The following is a 22,745-nucleotide window of genomic DNA, read 5'->3' as shown; positions in this document are numbered from 1 at the left end:
GCAGGGCTCGAACTCATGAACCGCGAAATCATGACCTGAGCTGAAGTCAGCCACTCAGCCAACTGAGCCACCCAGGCACCCTGGGACTTGTTTTGTAAAAGGACTTTGGTCTGTTCAACTTGAGTTTATCAAACAGTAATAAAAGCCCCTCTTCTTTTGTATGAAAATTTACTAGACTTGTAAAGATTTAGTTGAACTTAAAAAAAAACCTTAATGAAAACTAGGACTCTACATTTGTTATTTTTTCAACTACCATTATTTGTAACTGAGAAGCTGTAAATAGTTCTATGTCCATCAACTCACACTGATTCTTATTCGAGTGGAGGGTAAGTATGTGGTCAGTGAGACTTCCAAAAGCATTTTGTGAATGTATGTGTGTGTTAATTCATTCAGCCCCTGCACTGTGCTGGGGACTAGGATATAGCCCCCACGTTAGACTACAGTGTAGCAAAGTCTAGATGCAGGGAAGGGTTATGGGAGGTGAGATTTACGCAGTTGGGGAGGCTTTAGGGAGGAGGTGGCCCTAAGGGGTAATAGATGCTTATCTGTCAGAGGCAGGGGAAGAGTATTCCAGGTGGATGGAATAGTCTGAGCAAAGAGTGCATGGGATATTTTGCGAATGGTGAGCTTTTGTGATCCTGGTGGAAATTAGGAAAAAAAAAAATCTCTTGGGGCGCGCCTGGGTGGCTCAGTCTGTTGAGCCTCCGACTTGGGCTCAGGTCACGATCTCCCGGTTGGTTCATGAGTTTGAGCCCCACATCCGGCTCTCTGCTGTCAGCGTGGAGCCCGCTTTGGATCCTCTGTCTCCCTGTGTCTCTGCCCCTCCCCTACTCGCTCTCTCTCAAAAATAAATACACATTAAAAAAAAATCTCTGATTACTCTCATGCGCCTTTTACGTCGTTTTCCGATGGAGAGTTAGTGGCAGGCAGGATCAGTGTGTGTTCCAGAGTAAACGTGTTATTCAGTCAGTCGCCATGTCGGTCACCCGAGCATATCACACCTGACTAGAGAGAGACGCAGAGCAATTCCCAACCTAATTCTCAGACCCTTGTCGCTCAGGGACTGTTAACTGTTAACATTTAATGAGCATTTATTGAATGTATGTGTGGCTCCACACATTTTACTTGTAGTGGTTCACATAACCCTCCCAACCCCAGTCATAGATTTATTTTCACCATTTTGGAGTCTAGGACGTTGGGACCTAGAGGAGTCGAGGTGGCCAAGGTCACACTGCAGGTAAGTGGCAGGACCATGATCTGAACGCTGCACAAGCCATTCCCTCTTTCTGAAGTGCTCATGACCTCACTCTTCTGGAGGAGGCTCTTTCTCACATTCTGGGCCTCAGCTTCAGTATCTCTTGTTGGAGAGACCCCCCCCCCCCCCGCACAGCTGGTCCAAAGCAGGTCCCCTTGACATTCTGCATCTCAGCCCCTTGTTTATTCTCTTTATAGCACTTATTATGAATTGAATATTTTCCCACTTGCTTTGTGTGTGTCTGTCTTTGTTTTTCCTGCTAGAATCTAAATTCCATGAAGGCAGGGACTGTATCTGTCTTGTTCACCATGCTATTCCCAGTGCCTCGCACAGGGTCCAGCGTATTGTAGCTGTTCGATAAATGTTGATGAAAAAGTTGATACTGATTTCACATCTCACTAGTCCCCCATCATTCTATTATACACAAGTAAGTGGAGATATCCCATTTAAGCACAGTTCTGTGTTATTGACTGAGGCTGGTACTCAGCAGCGCGGTCATTTTTCTACATATCCCTAGACATTTTACAACAACAGTAACAAGTTCCTGGGACAAGGCATATAAGCCTTACGAGGCAAAAGGTAAATGCAGTCCGTGTGCTCAGAAAGCCAACTTGAATTGGCACGCACCAAAATGCACCAGCGTGTTGTTGGAAAAACATTTATTGCAATTCAGTGTCAAAAAAATCTTTACAAAAATATGCCACCGTCTGGTACAAACAACTATAAAAAAATCAATTCATCATGCAAGAAAAGTGTGCAAATAATTTATACAGGAGGGCTTAGCTCACACAATATTAAATAAACATTTTTTGTATGTAATTAGTCTAACCTCATACTTTTAGTTACAACGTTCAACCCCTTATAGCATTTTTTTATTGAAAGGAGTAAAGCTTCTCGACTTAGGACGTGGACTTGAATATACACCCCCTTTAGCCAGGGTTATTGGCACTTGGTAGAATAAAGATAGTGCCAAGAGTTCGCAAGCATAGACTAGTAGTTGGAGCCTTCTGTTTAACAGACTTGTACATCGTTAATTAAACAAACATTGCTATACTCAAAGACAGAAAAAGTCATGTTCAGACTCCAGAAGTAGTGTTGTAGCAGATTGAGTTTTAAGAAGTTCAGAGATTTGGAGCAGCTATCCATTTTTGGACAAATGGAGCAGGACCTGAGTTTTGAGAGATTTCTCAGGAGGCTTTGTTTGCTGAGTTCAGAGACACTTTGAAAAATGTCCAGCAGACAAAGTCAGAAGTATCTGTGGTCCCTCGCTCTTTGCTGCCTCTTGGAATAGTCCCTCTTTGCTTAGCGAAGATGAGGTTTAGCAGAGAGTGGGAGGGTCTGCACTGGGACAGAAGCTCACTGGATCTCATGCCAGGTGCCGGAAGATGGGGAGATGAGGGAATGGATTAAATGTACCTCTTAGTCTAAGAGAGGAAATATCTGCTTGGTTCCCAAGCTTGGTTTCAGAACCTCAGTTTCTAGAAAGCAAGCTGGCCGCTCAGCCGTTTTCTGTCTTAAGGGCCACTTTTGGAATTAAAATGCAAGTACCCAGGGAAAAGTAAATTTGTCAAAACATGCTGCTTGCTTTATGGCGAGCAGGTTGTACTCACTAGAATGCTGTCCTCACAGTAGAGTCAGAGGTTTGTAAAAATGTTAAGTGGCTCCAGGGAGAAATGTGAATTTCTCCATAGAGAACCAGGGGCTTAAAATATTTGGAAAAGATAATGGCCACATGCCTAACACTGGACTCTCATGCTTGCCTTCCATGGCGAAGGTGTTGAGAAGATTCAGGTCAGGTATCACATGTCTCCAGACATAGCAAAAGATGCTGGGTAGGGGGCACAATGTCAAGAGCTCAGAAAGTCCCAGGTTTATACTCGGGTCTACCACTGAGTACCACATGGGCTCAGACTTGTCCCCTGAATATTGTGGACCCACTACCTCATGCTGAAAGGCAGAAGGAATGCCAGACTCCACCATCTTTCACTTCCCTTCTAGCATTAAAGTCTGGGATAGGAGTTTCCTTCCTTTGGAAAATCACAGAGGGTTTACTCTTCTTAAAAATAAAAAAACAAAAAAATAAAATTAAAAAAAAGAGAAGAAAACCTCTAGAGAAAACGTGGAGTTTAAAGGAGTTACGATCTTGTTTACTGAAGACATCAAGAGCCCAAGATACATCAAAGAGCCACGGCTTTGCGTTTGTCTAGAGGTTCAGGGTGTTTCTGAGGTCTGTTTAAACACTAATAGGATTTTAGGCCAGCATCCAGTCAGAAGGATGGTTCGCAGACTCAGATAGTTGGAAACAGATAAAAACAAAAAACAAAAAAAAACCCCAGATGTCCACATAGAATATGTTTGATATAGTTTAGTTAAAAAAAATTCACACATAAAATTACAGTTTAAAAAAATTCACACAAAATAGAGTGCATAGCAAAACATTATTGCCCTATAGCCTGGCAGAAAAATATAAACTCAGGTGCATATTTTATGATAAACATTGTATTGAGTGCTACAAATGATACATTGTTGAACATGTCTTGAAATGATTGACCTTGTGAATCACTCCACTTGCTTAGACAAATGATACTCTAAGCCCCCTCCCTTCTCCCACATAGAAAACAACAGAAAAACAGAGCCTCTGTTAATCGTGGGCTCCTTATGAGCAAAGTTTTTGAATCCACGGAGAGTCATGGTGGTAACACAGTACACAACTTGTTACCAAGTCATGTCCCCAAGGAAGGCCCACTGTTGCTGAGTGTTCTGCAATGTCAACCCAGCGCATCTCAAGTATCTCCTCCCAGCCACTTCAATATAAAATTGATCATTACTGAACAAATGTCATCTCATACCCGATGCCCTGGGGATGTTTTTCACTTTGTATTTTATGCCACTTACCCTCCCACGCCACTGATCTGTCTCCTCAGAGTAATAGCATTAATAATGCAACCTGGCTTAAGATGTCATTGGACCTTCTTCTGGATCTTGCTATGAAGTGAGCACTCACATATTCTTTCCCCAAACGTTGTGCCTTACTCTTAAGAGACTCTAGGCTCACTGCTCATACACCTTTATGTTGGACCAGCTCATCATACAGAACATCCCTGTGGACTTCCTCACACTGCCCTGGACACACTCCTTCTTTCTCTGGAAGTCCGCATTACTTCATAGTCGACATCAATTTCAAATTCTACATCACAGGGTTGGGGTCGGGGGTAGTAGGTAGGTACAGCAAAGAGAGGAGAGCTTTCTATTTCTTCCAGCAATTTCCATCGTCCTGTCCCTCTGGCTTTTAGACCAGTAGTTTGGAAGACAGGGATTCTTTGTGTGTTTTGTTTTGTTTTGTTTTGAGGTTAGGTTGTCCCGAGAGGGTTTGCCAATAGAAATTCTATAGATGATTGGTACCCAGGGAACAAGTATTTTCTTTTTCACTCACTCTACTTACATGGGAGGCTCTGACCATGCTTAACAGCTGCCATGTGGTGCCAACACAGATGCCCTGCACCTACTATGTTCTTCTCCAATGCCTTCATACAAACCACAGCATCAAAGATAGGCCATTTCTATTCCTTCCCCCGTCCCTCTCCACCTGCCATTTCCTTTCTTATTCTCCTCTCCCAATGAAAGAGAACCAAGAGCGTTGGTTTCTTCTCTTTTCTTCCTTAAAATTTTTCCTTGACTCTGCTTCACACCACCTCCAAAAATGCCAACAGAGATGGGGAGAGCCCAGAGGCACCATCAAGGTAAACATCTCAGAAAACCATAACCCCACCGCTGGGTAGTAGGAGTCATCCTGCACAGATGTGCCTTGCTGCCTGGCATATGATGTGCAATCGTGGGCATTGCACAAAGTCCAGATGAGACTGGTTTGGCAGTTTTGTGCTGACAGTCAAAAGCAGGCAACATTTCCGGGACTGTAAACCTGAGGGTACCCAGGAGTTTCCACCTCCCCGATCAGCACGAAGGGGCAGAGGTCATGAGTTGATGGGCAGATGTGGAAGGCCATGGATGCCTAAACCTAAAAATGTCAGAGCTAAAGGTTCCAGCATCTAGAGCAACAATTAACCCAGCTCTGCCCCACATCTTTAAGGAAGCTGAGACATTTGAGGGCACGTCTCTGAATTATAGAAGTGCCAGCTTTTTATTCCCCACTTAGGCCTTGCATCCTCAATGTGACTCTGACTCAGGGGGGAAGGGGAAGCAAAAATCCCATCAGGTCATACAGGGTTTCCTAAAGCTCAACCTTACCCAACAAAATCTTATTCTTTAATATTTGTCACAGTGGGGAGAATTTAAATTCAATTTAATTTTTTCTTCTGTCAGGGGTGATGAGGAAAAGAAATGTGGAGACACCCTGGGGTGTAGACACAGGCATTGCAAAGTGAGGGGACTAATGGTTGACTTCTCTTTGGGATGCTGAGTCGTGGACTGTGCACTGGCGGATGGGCATGAAGGGACTTCGCATCACTGGCCGGTCCCTTGCCTCATTTCTGTACGTGCTTAACCATCTCTCCCCTCATCTGGTCACCCCAAGGTTCAACCCCTAAGGATACCCTGTTCTTCAGCGTGAACGTGAGCAAGTTTCCTATCTCTGCTTCACCTATGTGCCAAGGCCATGCAGAGTGGCAACTTTATTTGCGTGAGAGAAAAAAAAAAAAAAAGCATGAAGCAGATACAACTGCCAAGATATGTACATTGTTGTAGAAAAGCAAAGTTCTATAAAAAGTAAAAAAAACACCAAACATCCCCTACCCCATCCCAGGAATATTTGACAATGAACTCATTAAGTCCTGAGATTCCCTTTCCTCTACACAGCTACCTGTTGATAATTTGCCTCGCAAGATCCCCAGGGGTATGTAGCAAGTGTAGGATGAACTCACAGTACTTCTGTTCCCTGTGATTGGAACTCCAGGCTTTCTCTTGTCATCCTTGCAAGAAGTGCTAGCTTAGGTTGACTGAATTTTGATGTTGGGCAAAAAGAAAACAAAGCCCCTCAACTCCTCCCCTGTCATGAGGAACAGCAGCTGGAAACACGTTTAACTGATATGTAAAACCTGTTTTACAAGCTTTTATCGGCACTCTGGCTCCGACCAGTCCACAGATATGCTTATCCGTGAAGATATTCCAGGAAGCCCAGACAAACCAAGAAGTTAAACAGGAATAGAAAGTCTTCACAGCTATTGGGTGACTGATTCTATCTTTTCTGCGGCAGGACTTCCTCTGGGACTGTTTTGAATTGGCCTTATGTTGCCCTGAATGAGCTACAGCACGAAAGGGAAAGAGGCATACGCGCTGTGGGGCCGTTCTAGAAAAGAGGCAACTCTGAAGAAGTGCTTATTCGCCTAAAAGGGAAGTCTCAAGCATGATGAGGATTGCCTCCAGTATCCCTTTCCTATTTAAACCACTTTCGGGTGATGAAAAACCAAGAAAAACAGACACTGCCTACTGGACAATGCGCTTTGTCAGAGAGGGCATTGCATACTTTCCGAGGTAGACTATTGTGTGATATATTTGCAAGATAAGGCCTTGTGCCCACACGGGTTAAGATGGGTGGTGCTTCCTTTGCCTTTTTAAAACAAACCCCCCAAAATCGAAACCAAAGTGCGGGGACTTCTCATATATAATGAAGTTTTCTTCTTCTCTTCCTTTCTTTAAGCAAATTTTCACATTGTAAACAGAGAGTGTTCTATCTTGTATTCGAGTTCTGCCCTTTTCTTCCACATCCCTAGGGAACTACAAAGGCGTTTCAGTGAACGTCAAGGAAATTCCATTTTCACCGATGAAACTGAATTCCTGCCCTTATAGTCTTGCCGGCAAATAGTTAGGGAAAAAATTTATTTACAGTATTTCTGATTTTCCATACCAATTCTAATGAGAAGTCCATAGTCTTAAATTCCCAGCCAGCAACTGCATCTCTCCCCTTCCAACATCCTCTCAGGGACTTATCTCAGAAGTTTTGAGCCAGCATTTCAAATGTACACTATTTACAAATGAAGTGTCCAAACTCTGTATTCCCAAGAATCCAATCAGCCGGGGAACCCGTCTGAAGTGTCGTCATGTGCTGGCATTCAGAACTTGAACAAGTTGATAAAGTCCTGGGGTGAAAGGGAAACGGAGCAGCTCTCTGGGTTATTGGCTGTGCACGGGTGGTCAGTGCCCTGGAAAGGAACATCATGGGTAGGTTTAGGTTCTCAGAAGCATCCTGCTGGCTTGTTAGCACCGTGAGTCATTTCCCAACCTCAAAGCAACATTCCTCTGTCAAGAATGCCGTGAGTTATGCAAAACTAGAGAGCTGTGTGTATGTGTATGCCTATGCCCAAAGAGATGGGAGAATTTGCAGGTGGGTGGGATGCATAAAAAATATATATATACACATAAAATATACATACATAAATATAAAAAAAATATATATGTAAGGGGGTGGAGGAAATGAATGTCTTTGAAAGGTTTTTTTCCCCAGGCACTGACTCAGTTTCCCTACACCTTCAGCTGGGGGCTGCAGAGGGGAAGAGCAGGAAAGGAGTAGGAAAGGCTTTGGCAGTGCTGCTGGCTCCCAGGGGCTGGGCTGGGGGTCTGTGGCAGCCACTGGAGACACATACCTTCCAGGAGAGAATGTGACAGTGTCTGCAAAGCTGAAGGGTGTCTCCATACTGCTCTTTCCGTGGGTAACATCGCACAAGTTTAAAATACATCTTCTTCCAATCCAGCTGTCCTTTGTCTGACAAAATTAATCGCTTGCGGATCTAAATTGCAAACAAATACAGATAGTTGCAGAAGAGTTCATCAAGAACATGGCTTGTGGTTTTCTGGTTCTGAAAAGTTCTGTTCCCACCCTCCTTCCCCCTTTTTCATCTGTGTCCTGCAATTTCCAGGGAAAAAAATAGCCAAGATATAAAGACAGACCTTCTGAGCTCTACCCAGTTAAACGGTAGCTTTTACCAGTCTTTAAAAGAAACAGGTGGATGGTGACATCTTACTAGTGACCTCTACTAAATTATATTTGGATGGTCCTTTAAAGTTTAGGTAATCTCCATAAACACCTTCAATCTTTTCTTAGCCGTAGACTTGAGTGATTATTTCCCGGGAGATGCGGTGACTCCTTGGCATAGTGCCTCTAATCTAGATCTAAATATTAGTGGCTTCATGAACAGAACTTGTTGAACTCACACGTCTATATAAAGAAGTTGGGAAAAAAAATCTGAGGCAGCACGAGGAGGGGAAACAGGACTCCTCGGGTGTCAGAAGGCCCCACTTCAAATTCAGATTCAAGGCCGGTTTCTTCACCTCGAGAGCCACTCCCCTAGTTTGGACAGTCACTTAGCCACCTGTGGTCTGAGCCCCCTCATCTGTTTAAAGTGAGTATAATGATACCTACTCCACCCTGGGTCATTAGACTAAAATGAAATAATATCTGTAAAAGTACATCAGCTGTAAAATATCATGAAAATAAGTGACTTTTGTAAGTTACTTTGTTATAGAAAAGGAGGATTGATGCCACTTTAGGAACTTTTAAAAAATGTTTCTTTTTGAGAGAGAGAGAGAGAGAGACAGAGAGAGAGAGAATGAATGCAGGGGAGGGGCAGAGAGAGAGGGAGAGAGAGAATCCTAAGCAATACAGAGCCTGAAGCCGGGCTCTATCCCACGAACTGTGACATCAGGACACGAGCCCAAATCAAGAGTCAGATGCTTAACTGACTGAGCCACCCAGGCGCCCCCTTTATGAACTTTTTAAAGCAAATTGCAAAGTGTGCATATAGGTTAAAAATGTAAGTTGGTGGGGGAGCCTGAGTGGCTCAGTCGGTTCAGCATCGGTCTTTGGTTCAGGTCATGATCTCGCGGTTCGTGGGTTCGAGCCCTGCATTGGGCTCTGTGCTGACAGCCCAGAGCCTAGAGCCTGCTTCAGATTCTGTGTCTCTCTCTCACTCTGCCCCTCCTCTGCTCGCATGTTGTCTCCGTCTCAAAAATAAACATTAAAAAAAAAGGTAAGTTTTTTTTTTTTTTTTTCTCATCAAAATCACCTTAAGGGAAACCCTCACGTACATTATTTAGAAACTCCCTGTACTGTTGCTTTCCAGTCGGCCAGGAAGCCCTGGAGGGTGGGCACCCATGCCTAAAGTGCGAGAAGAATGCCAAGGACATCTGAGGGTGGGGGACAGAGAAGGGAGAGAAGGAAGGACTGCCCGCTGGGCCCCCTGACCTGCCGCTCAGAGAAGTGGTATTGGCAGAGCTTTTTCCACAGCAGACGGTCCTCACTGAGCACGTGCAGGTCAGGAGCCACCTGGCCCAGGCTGACCAGGTCCCGCCCATCACTCAGCCTGTGCATGATGTTCAGTTGTAAGCATAAAGGCAGGTCGGTGAAGGTGAGGCCCTTGAAGGCAGGCTGTGGGGAGAAGGATGATGTTAAGTTGTGGGTTGCAGGGCGGAAGGGCAGCGGATCACCAGGTGACACCCTCCAGGGATGCAGCTGTCCCCTCGTCCTCTACCCTCAAGTTGGTTTTTTGACCAGAGATTAGAAGCAGCAATTCTCCCCACTTTAAATGCAGAAATGCCCTAAATGCAGGACCCGTGGCCGAGACCCAGAGGAACAGCCCTGAACAGCTCGAGCTGAATGGTGCCAGAGGGATTTTCCTGAGATTGACAAAGCTTTATACTTTTAACGATCCTCTGAACGGCACAGCACATGTTCGATTCTGGTGCTCCACTCAATTCACTCCGCGACGAGATTCGCTACCTTCTTAAAGGGCGGGGTGCCTGGGACAGGGCGCCACCCGCCCCTGCCGCCTCAGTTGGCTCTGTCACTGCCCCTCCTGACAACCCATCTCTAAGCGGGCTTTCTCACCTGTGCCCAAACATGCTGCCCGTGGGCCCTGCTCTCCCCAGGCCTCTCTGCCCATCCCAATTACTTTCCCTCAGATCCAGCGTCTACTTGTTTCCTCCGAAAGGCCTTTTCTGCGTTTGTGACTACCCCAGCCCTCTTTCACTGCATCTTCCTGGAACTCCCGTGGTCTCTCTCGGGTACTTTTGGAACCAGCGCCTTTTTGTTATGTGAGGCATTTTCCCAAAGAAAGCTTAATGGAACGTTCCTGCTGAAGGTAAGCTCCACGGGGGCCGGACTTTTTGTCTTTTGTCATTGCTGTCTCCTTTGTGCCTAGCATAGAGTGGCACCCAATAAGTACCTGGGGGATGAACAAAATCTTAATAATTAAGGAGGTAAAAAAAACAGCAACAAAAAGACCCTGTGCCTGGGTGTATGTGCACATGCATGTGCGCTTTGGGACTAACTTGTCCAGAACCTTCTGACCTAAGTGACACCATCCGTTCCATCCATTAGAGCATCTCTCTTCAAACCTAGGGCTCCATGGGACATTTAAAAAACTCTTTGTGGATAATAATACACAGGCGATTAATCAGAAACCTCTACTACAAGCCTGAACTTTAATTTTGTATTTACTGTTTAATTTTACATTTATTGTTTAAATTTTGATGGGCTTATGTTATCCCATCTACACTTTGAACCTTGAAGGGGGGGGCGGGGTCTAATTTCATATCCCTTGCAGACTAGCCCAGCACAAACCACCTCTTTTGAGGGCCTGCTGTGGCCTGGTACTGGAGTCGGAATGGGTTCCTTAGGCTGGCAAGATACTCAGAAACATAAGCAAATAATTATAGAGCAGTATGTTAAGTGTTGACCAGGAAGTAAGCACAGAGTGCTCTGGGAACAGTCTGTACGGAGGAGGTCCTCAGTAGTATTTGCTGATATGTCTTGAACAGCATCTGGATGCTGCCATTTGGATATAGAGTCAGCACAAATCATCCAAAATTGTGGTTCTTTGTCCTTCTCACGCTAGACCTGGGTGTGCTCTTGATTTTGGACTATGGACATTTTTAGCTCAGTGCTCTGTCACATCTGGTGGGGGGGGGGCGTTCAAGGGAAAAAAATAGAGGATGAAGAAGCCCTTCCTTAGCTCAGGGAAAGCTATCTTGTCAAAGGGTACTGAGTCCCCTCCTCAAATTTTTAGGGAACTACTCTGTTCGAGGGACATCAAAGCCCCCCCCGCCGCCCAGGATTCCAGGGGGTATGCAGTCGTATTGACTCCCACCTGTGTCCCTTGCCAAGCAGGAGAGGTGTGTAGAGGGAAGGTGGGAAGTGGCAGGGGGCCTTGGGAAGTTGGACTGTGGAGAAGAATGGCAGGTGACATGGGAGATACACCGAATGGACAAGCAGATCTGGATCCCAGGTGTCCTTGGGAACTCTGGGTCTCAGTTTCCCCATGTCCAAAATGAATGAGCTTAGAAGACTCTGAAGATCCCTTCTAGCTCCGACAATCTCCGATATGGATCGGCTTCAGCCTCTTAACTCATCAGAAAGGCCTATGACTTGACAATTCAAATTGTTCAGGCTGCTGGGCTGAACTTTCAATTGTTTGCAAAATTCAGGACACTGCCGGGCTGCTGAAGGCTCTAGACCTATTTGTCGTTTATCATCTGCTGGTGATCATGTGAGCTAATGAAACTGCCATGAAATGTTCTTTTTGTTTCCAGCACTTCAAAGCATCTACTTTTTTGGTTAAAACTCCCAGGCCAATTATTACATGAACTCCTATTAAAGTCCACTTGGCAGAGTTCACTCTCAAATTTTCAAACCTGAACTTTTCCAAAATATTTGCCCAGACCCCATGCTGAGCCCTTACTCCTGATAAATGGTTAACTGCTTATATGCCTTCTTCTTTTTGAACGTAAATATATAAGAAAAATAAGTCACTCTTGCTCTTCCAGTCAAGCGTTTGGCTAAAATCCTTTTAGGGGTGCCTGGGTGGTTCAGTCGGTTAAGCATTTGACTTCGGCTCAGGTCATGATCTCGCGGTTGGTGGGTTTGAGCCCCGCATAGGGTTCTGTGCTGACAGCTCAGAGCCTGGAGCCTGCTTCAGATTCTGTCTCCCTCTCTCTCTGCCCCTCCCCCACCCATGCTTGCTCATGCACACCCTCTCTCTCTCTCTCTCTGAAAAATAAACAAACATTGGGAGAAAAAAATCCTTTTATGGATTCTCTATATCCTCTACATGCTCCCAAACCCTGCCTTGCCCACAGCACTCTGTGGTTCTATTTGATTTTTCTCCCCTCCAAACCAGTTCTCTTTTTTTTTTCCCCCTTCATCCTTTATCCTATTAATTATTTTTTGCCAAACAACATTGGCTCCATGTAATTAGAGATGAAATTTTGAAGGGAAACGAGATTATATGCCGGGAAGATAGTGCTAGGACTTTGGCAAATAGAAAGCAATTAGTGTGAATGTCACCTTAACATTTTTGTGTGATAGCATACTTCTCTTTGGTCCAAACTGTTAAAAAGTTGGCTTTAAAATACAGTCCACACTGAAGTAACGAAGTACCTTCTCTCTTTCTTCCCTCCAGAGAGTTGGGCATTTGTGTGACAAGCTCTTTAGGGCTCCATGGGTTCCCATCACTGCTCTCAAAATCACTGGCTCAGAGCAAGGAGGGCTGGGAAGGAGGGCAGAGGGGAGCAGAGAGTATGGGTAGAGGCGCGGTCTCTGTAGCCAGGCCTGAGGTTCAGTCCCCATACTGCTACATCTGATCTGTATCAAGGCACCAGCCAGCTATTCTTACCTACGCAGTCTAATTTTTCTCATTTATAAAATGAGGAAAAGCATATCTTATAGTGTTGCCAGGCAGGGTGGAAGAGATAATGCACAGAAGTACTTAGCCCAGTGCCCAGTGAAAATGAGCTATCGTAAAGACCCCTACTTACAATTATTAATTAATACAATATGAAAGACTTGGAAGAAAGCCGGCCGCAGAGTGAGCCGTTAGTAATAATAAGAGCTGACACATTTAAAGACTTACTACATGTCAGGCACTGTTCCAAGTACTTTCTATAGGTTATTAAATCCTACACTAGTGCTAGGAGATCAGTATTACTGCCTTTATTTTCCAAATGGGGCCCGGAGATGCTGACTAACTCACCCCAAATTCTGCAATTGGTAAATGTTTATCATCATCCCTAACCCAGGGCAGTATTTTCCATCTATATTCCCCCAAACACTGCACGAGTTATTTCAGGCAGGTGGTGGGGGACTTCCCTTCAATCGTTCATCCATTTGTCTCAGATTTACTGACTGCCTTCTGCTCTGAGCAAGAAAGAGGGAACAGAGAGGGAGCAAGATGGTGGGGTCTTTCCCTGCAGTGCTCAGAAGCCAGTGGATGGAGGCAGGGAAGTGGAACCAGGCAGGAGATAATTTCACAATAGCAATAACCCCTCTGAAGAAGGTGAGGGGAGAGTGGTTTCCGTGGATCGGATGGTCTGGGGAGGTGGGACCAAGCTTGGAAGGGGCAGGGAATAGCTTGGCCTGGCTGTAGTGCCAGGAGCAGAGGGGCGAGTGAGATGAACTTCCGTGTCTGATCTGTTCTGCACAGGATTGCGCTGGATTTAAAAGGTTGCGAAAAGCTGGATCATGGAATAAATAGTTGGAAGAAAGCTGGATTGAAAAGAAGTTTGGAAATCTCTGACGTTAAGAAAGCTTTGCCGTGTGAGGAATAGAGAGTCCCGGTTTTGGCCTAAGTCATTGGGCTTCTCTGGTCCCCACTCCCCTCTCACTCCATGAAGGGTTAGAGTAACTACAGTGGCTATCTTCTGGTGTCCATGGGTCAATTAAGGGGGTGGTTCTAGGTAAGTAAGCCCATGGGGCTCCTGTGGTGTGGACAGAGGGAACAGAGGCAAGCTCTAGGCAAGTGTGATCATCTAAACAGTGTCCCAAATTCCCCTGGGAGAAGATGCCCTTGAGACAAATGGGACTTGCTCATTTAGATCACTGGCTGGGTAATTCTCTCCTGGGCTTAGACCAAAAAAAACAAAAAAACAAAAAAACAAACGTATTAAGTCCAGGCTACACAGAATACCAGAAATCAGGTAGAAGGTGTGAGTGAATTTTCTGGGAGAGATAAGCTGGGAATCTGGGTCACAAGTTCACGTTGTCAAACTATGCCCATACCTGAGAGAAGGGATTGGGGTAAATTATTAGAATAAACTAGGTAAAGGTTCAGAATGTACTCTCTTAAGATAGTCAAATAATTGAGATAGCTTTTGAAAGATTATCTGGGCTTGAGCTCTGCTGTGTGTGTGTGTGTGTGTGTGTGTGTGTGTGGTTATGTGTGTGTAAGTGTGGGAGTTGTAGCCTACGTGACTAAGGAAGTCACATAATTCTGAGGCTTCTAATTATTCCCCTTGTTTCAGGGTTTGAGAAACTAAGTCTTAGAGAGGGTGTTAACAGCAAAGTCAAGGATGCTAGATTTTGAAAACTATGTTAGTAAAGTAATTATTTAAAAGAGGTCAAACAGGTTTTTTTCACGCTACTGTCTCGAGAGATGGGGCAGACCCAAACTTTATCAGCTTGGGTCCCGGAACCACTTAGAACAGTGCGGTGGGTGATTAGATATGGGAGTCGAGCGCTATGTGAGCGGTCTAAGTATGCCTGTCCATTAGCGAGCCTTAGAGATTACAGCAGTGTCTTTCTCACATTTTTGTGTGCCTTAGTCCTGCTGCTCACTATTAAGAAGGCAAGAGCTGGGGGCCAAATTATGTTGTAAAAGTCAAAAGACACTACTTATAGTTTTGTTGTAATATAGGGCTTTTTTTTTTTTTTCTTTGAGTGAGAATTACTCTTCTCTTTCCTACATGTATGTTCACAGTCTTTAACCAAAGGCTTCCTTGTCATAATTATTCATTGGAACTAGAATTTTCAAAGGTTGGCACCAGTTTTCCAAGCCACTGCCATTGTAGCTCTATCCTATCCAAGGCAGCATTCCTAGAGCTATAAGGGACAGGTTCTTTAGGAGGAAATGGACAAAGAGGAGAGATTCCCCCCGCCCCCCACCCCAGATGGAAGTCTCCAGTTCTCCTACCATGTTTCAGTTCCCACACTTTGATCCTGTTTTGCCAAGTTCTGCTTCCCTCTCCTGGGAAGTTCTAGCCCACTCCCAGCACCCAAGTAGAAAGCATCAGATCAGAATAGCTGAGACTCTTCCACCACCACGGTGGATTTAAAGTCCTGCCTCGCCGTGGAGGACCTGACTAACGTCTTTACTGCCAGAAGGAAGCCGGGGCGCTGCTGCTTACCCTGGTGATTTGGATATTGTTCAGCTGCTGCTGCCAGTGGAGAATGGTCTCCATCCGGTACACCCACATGTTGATGTTCCCGACCAGCACAGACTTGCCGACTCTCTGGACCAGCGTACATAAGGACGTGTAGAGGGTCTGGAGTAGTTCCCTTATTAGCCTGATGTTTTGCTGGTCTTCGAGGACTGGAGTGGGGGCGGGGGGGGGGGGGGGGAGAAAAAAGTATTAACAGTCGTGATACTGGAAACACTGTATATTTTATAAGTGGGCCTTTCTTCTCGATTCTGCTCATGTTACGTGGGTACTGCCTCCGGGGATGTGGTTTTCTTTCTCACTGTTATTTATTCTACACTTGGCCAAGCTTCTACACTTGAGGTTACTGGGTAGAGTTTCCATTATCTAGGTCCCTCTTTGTTCTCTTCTCCCTAGTTTTCGACAAAGACTCTTTCTCCCTTCACAGTTTTGCCAGCACCAATGGCTCACCTGATTTGAAGGCAGTTTCTTTTGCCCAGCAGTGACATCCTGCCCAGCAAGTGGTCACTCGTCAGGAATGTGAGTTCCGATCCTGTCTGGCTGAGTCTTTGTGATTATGGATAAATTACTCTTTCTTACGGGCCTCAGTTTCCCTCTGTGTACAACGACTCAGATGAGCCAAAGATCTAAAGTTTCTTTTAGATCAAATAGTCTATGAGTCTATTCTGCTTCGTATATAGCTCAATTTTCTAGGAATTTAGAATCCGGAGGGCTTGGTTAGCCAAGGTTGGGATGTGTGCCCACATTGAGAAGTCTGAGAGGCTTATAGCAGGGCAAATGGATACTCCTAATAAAAGGATGGGAGGGTGATGGTGTCTCCCCTTTTCACAAGTGACCCTCCTTTCTGAACTGGAATTTGGCAGAAGTGCATCTGGAGTCATTCACTTCCATCCATTCACTCTTCCTTAAATCTAATGACAGGTCCACTCTATCAGAAAACCCATCTGCCCATCCCCATCTCTATAAAAAGGGGTGAGGGTGAGAAAGAGAGAGAGAGAGAGAGAGAGAGAGAGAGAGAGACAGAGCGTGCTCACCTTTCAGTACCACTTTTTCCAAAATGTTCATGAAGTTCTTTTGGGCGATGCCACTCAAGGATGTGAGCTGTGACTTTGCTATCAGTTCCAACAGCTGTGGATAAAAATAGAAGTTGCCAGGCTTAGAACACAGAGACATTTTTCTCCTCTAATCTTTGCTTTCGGGTCACATGACACATAGAGACAGATCGACAGGGAGAGATAGATGGCAGGCGGGCCCACAGTGCAATAAAAAGCAGATGCTCAAAGTGAAAGACAAATGGGGGGTAATTCAAAACCCAGGAATCAGGCTGAATATTTAATTGCTTTTGTTTTCTTTTCAATATAAAGAGTCTTGCTTCAGCCAGGGTGAATTCATTCTGCCTGTCCTACTTCAGCAAGTGAAGCTGAGGAACTCTAAAGGGAACAAAACTTCCAATGACCTGCAAATGTTGGAGTCATACACAATCACTCCCAGCAAGAATTTTTCTACCCCTACTTGAACTTCTTCCCCACCAGCACCAATTACTCTCAAGGCACATTAAACCTCATGGTCAGTAAGATGCACACTTTCCAAGGAAGGGGAAATTCTTATCCAGAAGTCTCCTGCTCCTGCAGCATTCAGTAAAAATGTCTGTTAATTAGAATCTTCCATTGCACTTAAATTCCTGTGGAAAGAGGCCAATCACAGGAAAAGAGAGGAATTCAGGGTTGTCTCGTATATCTACATATTTCTGCTTAGAGGCTAGGATCCTTATAGCTCCTAACCTTGGGTTCAATTTTTGATTTGACCACCTATTAGCCCTGTGGCTATGGGCAAGTTACTAAATTTCTTGGTGCCCTGGTTTCATCATCTGTACTAATAATACTCAGAGTCGTCAAGATTGTTGAGAGCTTTGAATGAGGGAATGCCCATAAAGCACAGTGCCTGGCACAAATTAGGTGGAAAATAGAGGTTGGTGTTTATTGAAAGACTGTGTCCCAATCCCACGACCCCCATTATTGCCAAACACAAAGAAATGAAGGTAATAATTTAAGTTGGTGCATCCCTAGTCTGGTCTTTCTTTGGTAGCAAAATTCTTTATAGATGTGGCAATATTTTTAAAAAATCTATTAAAAATTCTATTGTTAAAAAACAAAACTTAAGACTGGAAGGGCATCTTAGAGATCATGTAGTTCAACCAACTTAACAGATGAACAAAGTGAGGCTCAAGAGACTATCAATTTACTGAGAGCAAGGAGAGGACTCAGCAGAGACCTCAACACACTTGATGCTTTCACCGAGTTATTGAACAAAAGAAGTTGATGTAAAATGAAAATAATCTCCCCAGAGCCCAGCAGGCCCCCAACGCACTCACCTTAGACTTAGAACCAAGACCCCTCTTTGACATTAAAGCTTGAATTTCTGCTCCTAGGAAACTTTTCAAGAGCGTTTCATCTCCTGGCTAGGCCCCAGCCCAACTTCACCTTGGGTCAATAAACATCGAGTGTGACACTGTTGGAAGCGTTGGAATCAAGGCTGAGGGAACTAGCAAAGTGACATTCTAAGAAGTAGGCTGCAGAGGAGAACCGAAACTTCTGGATCAAAGCCCTAGGCAATTGAAAGAACCTCTGCTTCCAAGACATTTGTTTAAAACTTCTGTCCTCCCGGAGCCCTTTTGGAGCCTGTCAAACCACATACAGACTTTTAATTTCCTGAACATAATTTTACTTTTAAGTAAAACAAAGCAAAACAAAAAAACCACCCCAAAACCTTTTCCTGCCCGGCTTCTGTATCTCTCACACATGCAGGGAGAAGGAGGTGAGGCAAGGCGGAGGCTGGTTTGTTAAGATTAGTGCTGCTGATCCAAAGATGGAAGTAGGAGCTGATCCAGTGCCCACTGAGAGAGGCGAGAAGTCAGTACATCCGTAGAGGCCACATCCATGGGTGGTGACCACACCCGATGACCTCTGCTTGTCTGGTTCAGCTCTGTCACCAACCAGCACGTGATAGTCAAGAGAGGAGTGACAAATGGCACCAAGGGACCGGCCAGACCTTGCATTTATCTCCCTGACCAACAACAACCAGATTGAGAAGGCCAGCCCGATGGTCTATTAATACACTGTGCCTCACATGACCAGCATAAAGCAAGATGAAAGAAAACAAAAGCCTTGAGTGGCTCTCGGAACGGCAGTTGGCTGTGCACTGTGACTCATCGTGTGGTGGAATGGGGGAGGGCGGGCAGAGCTCTGCCTGAAATCCGTCCAAAACCCAGATTCCACGTGACTACCCTCTCTTGAGGGTGTCAGTTTTAATCTTGTCTAAAAACACACCAATCACATGGAGAAGGCAACTCGCAAGGCTATGACTGCATCTGAGGGAAAACAAAAAGCCCTTTGGCCAGATTGAGACGATGTTTGACTAAGGAAGAAGAGTAATACGGCAGCGAAAATTTCTCAATCGACATCAGGATGACATGTCAACTACCCTATGTTTAACCTGATCTCAAGAAAAAGTCCCTCTTTTCACTGCCAAGCAGTTGTGGGGTCAGGAGAAAAAACCCTGCAATAGGAGCACACCCAGCTTCTCTAGCTGGGTGACCTCTACAACTGTCTTTCGTTAGCAAATATTTTCTGAGTGCCCGCTCTGTCCTAGCATTGTGGCAGGTGACGTGGATATGACAGTAGGGTCACATGATAGCTAGATGCATGGAGTTTACTGTCTAGCCTGTGGCATAGGTCATTTAACCTCTCAGAGCCCCATTTTCTTCATTTCTGAAATGGAAATGAAAAGACTACCTACTTTACAGGGTTGTTATAAGAGTTAAAGAGATAAATGTGTAAAAACCCATTCTAAATACCAAATTCAAGGCATTATTACTATTATAAAATATTATTTCTTCCTATTCCAGACCCCAATCTTTTAGTGAAGTTTACAGCTGATATCAGCGTTTAGCAAACTTTCTGTAAGGGGCCAGAGAGTAAATATTTTGGGCTTTGTGGGCTATAGGCTCTTTGTCACAACTACTCAGTTTAGCAGTTATAGTGCAAAAGCAGCCTTAGGCAACATGTAAATGAATAGATGTGGCTGTGTTCCAATAAAACTTTATTTACCAAAACAGGTGGGAGGCCAGATTTGGTCCTTGGGCCATAGTTTACCAACTTTACTTCGTGCCTCAGTTTCCCCGTCTGTAAACTATGCATAATAATAGTACCAACTTCGGAGTTGCAATGAAGATTGTGTTCATAAAGCATTCAGAATAGTGTCTGATACAAAGAATATACTCATATTATTATTAGTTTTTATCATAATACAGAGAATATCACTAGGTAAAATTAATGCCAGGGAGGGCATAGTGAATTAGTAAAGTACAGATGGTTTAAAGATCTTTAGAATCCTTGTATTTCAATTTTATGTATTGTCAACCAAATGCTTAAATGGTTTCAAATTTTAATATCACTTTCTGTCATTTTTATTATGTTTGTGATACATTTTAATAGCTCCCTATCTGTTGATGAATGTTAACGTTGATACGTTTTACGACTTACATAGTTGCATCTACCGTGAGGTCTTATTTTGCTAACAATAAATGGGGGTTTACTACACATCAGTGACAGCACTAAGCACTTCACATGTATGATCTCGCTTAGTCCTCAATGGTAACCTGAGGAGTTAGGCTCTCCATTTGAAAAAGAGGACACTGGCTCAGAGAAGTTAAGTCAAATACCTAAAGTCACACCAGCAGTAGTTAAGTGGTGGACTCTAACCAGATGTGTCTTAACAGAAAACATGTTAAGGACTTCAGCTTTTCAGGGTCGATCAAATTTGCATCTATGGCCAAACTTTAAAACTAGTAGCAAAAAAAAAAAAAAAAGAAAAACAAAAAAAAAAAAGAGGTTAGAGTGGGAGAGAGCCAAAGCATAAGAGACTCTTAAAAACTGAGAACTGAGGGTTGATGGGGGGTCGGGGAGAGAGGAAAGTGGGTGATGGGCATTGAGGAGGGCACCTGTTGGGATGAGCACTGGGTGTTGTATGGAAACCAATTTGACAATAAATTTCGTATATTGAAAAAAAAAAACTAGTAGCAATATCACGTATTGCTATACTCTGGGAGACAGGGTCTGGAAATGCCATATCAATATTACATTGTGACAGGTAATCAGCTTTTACTACTAAGGGAGAAATAATCCGCAGAAAGTGTTAACGACATGACTGGGCTGGGGCTATTGCTTTGGGTAAACCACTTAGGTCTACTTTCCACATCAGCATAACACTGCAGGCCCCAAACCAGTAGGTAGTATGGTGTGGAACTAGTGGTAAAGAGGACTTAAATTGATTAATTTTACTTCTGTGTTAAGAGAGCTGTGTGCCGAGGGGAGCAGGACTACATGTGGCAATTTCTTTACCAAGATGACTTAGCTGGCTGGATTCTTTGCCCCCAGCCACAAGAGAGCAAAGGAAAATGTTCTGTTGGGAAATGGCTCTTTCTTTTCGGCCGGGCAAATTTTAGCCCAGGTGCCAGTAATCTGTGCTGTGTTTAAGGAGAGGCAGGAGGGTAAGGAGGAGGAGGAAAAGGAGGAGCAAGACGGCTCTCAGGCCCCTCCTGAACTCCATGGTGTCATTGCCGCGTGGGCAGTCTGGGTATCCGGAGTGATTTGCAGTGACTGGTTGTGCAGTGACAGGAATGGTTCTGGGCTACCAGAGGAAGGGATGGTGGTCACCGCACGCCGAAACCACATCCTGCCCTTCAACTTTGGCTCGTGCTCATTTTGGAGACGTCGAGTAGGGGAAAAATCTAGTTGCAAGCAATATCGTATAGCAAATCTTGGAGCGGTTACAACCACAGTTTGAAGTGGCGTGTGGAACATGACTGGGCAGAAGAGATATTCCCCTCCTATCTCACTTAACCGAAGAAAGGACAGGTTTCTTCTCTCACCTTCGGTTCCTCATAGCATTCATACTTAAAAAAATCAGCTTATGTCACTTCTCTGCTTGAAACCCTCAAACAGCTTCCCTTAGAAGAGGATCTAACCTCCTTTCCGTGACTGGCAAGGTCCTCCCTGATCTGGCCTGTGCCCCTCCTCCAACTTCATTCTGTTCTAGCCACAAGGGCCGTCTTTGGTTTCCTGAACAGGCTCAGCTCAGTCCCACCTCCCAGCCTTTGCCCTTGTCACGGCTTCGCATGCTGGCTCTGACCCACCCCTCAGGTCTCATTCAAATATCACCTGCTCAGGGAGGCCTTCTGTGACCATCCTCTATGGAAACCTCCCAGTCGCCATTTTTATCTTACTGTGGTTTCATTGTTCCATTTACACATCTCTGAAATGATCTTGTTTCCTTATTTGTTGACTGTCTAATTGGGATATGAACCTCAAGACTGCAGGGGTTGTTTTGTTTACCAATCACTCTACCCCCAGCCTGGCACGTTGTAGGCAGTCAACCAATATTTATTTTCTAACACATTTGTCTTTTAGAATCAATGAGCATTGTAGCTGCAAGGGACCTGGGAAAGAGTATACCCAAATTCCTCCTCTTTAGATCAGGAGGCTCATGATGGTCAAATGACACAATCACGGTCAGTGCTAGATCGTCTCGACTGTTAGGCTGGAACTCATATGGGGTCTGGTTCCAGACGAATTCTTCAGGAGTAAATTACTTATAGCGCAAACAGATCACCCTTTCCAGGAAGGCAAGCAGCTGACATCTAGAGGAACGGTAAATAAATTGGGCTTCGGAAGCATCAACAGAAAGCAGTAGCTTCCCCGTGTGTTTGTTTCAGACCAAACCACACAGGGGTTAACAATAAGGCTGCTGCTGGAGCATACTCTGTCTTGCATAGGATATTGTTAAGAACATAACTTATCTCTAAATTCTTCCATCTCCTGTGACTATGGGCTCTGAAGTTTGAATTATAGGTGTGATGGAAAACATGCCTCAGGGTTATCAAAGGCAGGAAAGAAGCTTCAAGAAGCCCCTGCCATTTCTCACGTGTTCAATACCCAAGCTGGGTACCTATAGGAACATTATGTCTTTTGCAAGAAACCTTTGGTTACATCAGGCAGTGCCTCTGCTTGTACCGAGTGCCATGTACTTTCAAGACCCTTATTTATTCAGTGGATAACACAGATTAAAAACCTGGAAAGTTTTGTCCTGACTTTGAGCTTGAACACTGACAGGTTGGAAGAGAGAACATTGCAGCTACATTAATAATCTTCAGGCATGTCAAGATTGGGTAAATATTATTTGCAAGTGAAACATCTCTCTCTAACGGAGTGTTAAAATCCTAAGAAGGAGGGCCAAGTTTACACAAATTAATTGTATTCTCATCTGAGAGAAA

At 44.5% G+C, this 22,745-nt stretch overlaps 1 protein-coding gene across 2 annotated transcripts in view; it reads right to left on the bottom strand.

The window, feature by feature from the left end:
- Positions 1-1,910: 1,910 nt before the first annotated feature.
- Positions 1,911-22,745, bottom strand: part of FBXO32 (F-box protein 32) — a 35,727-nt gene continuing 14,892 nt past the window's right edge. The window contains exons 1-6 of one of the 2 annotated variants that reach the window (XM_049632934.1): positions 17,787-17,940; positions 16,450-16,543; positions 15,383-15,567; positions 9,450-9,632; positions 7,852-7,995; positions 1,911-7,410 (exon numbers count right to left, since the gene is read on the bottom strand). In XM_049632934.1, coding sequence (XP_049488891.1) covers positions 7,321-7,410; positions 7,852-7,995; positions 9,450-9,632; positions 15,383-15,567; positions 16,450-16,543; positions 17,787-17,819 — 729 coding nt within the window. In that variant the 5' untranslated portion in view covers positions 17,820-17,940 and the 3' untranslated portion in view covers positions 1,911-7,320. Of the gene's footprint in view, positions 7,411-7,851; positions 7,996-9,449; positions 9,633-15,382; positions 15,568-16,449; positions 16,544-17,786; positions 17,941-22,745 lie in introns of those variants that run through there. The other variant, XM_049632933.1, reaches the window with a different exon arrangement.

This window comes from Panthera uncia, chromosome F2 (genome assembly GCF_023721935.1).
Source record: "Panthera uncia isolate 11264 chromosome F2, Puncia_PCG_1.0, whole genome shotgun sequence".
In the NCBI taxonomy this organism is placed as follows: Eukaryota; Metazoa; Chordata; class Mammalia; order Carnivora; family Felidae; genus Panthera; species Panthera uncia.
Note: the sequence above shows the minus strand (reverse complement) of the source record. Positions and strands in the feature narration are given on the sequence as shown.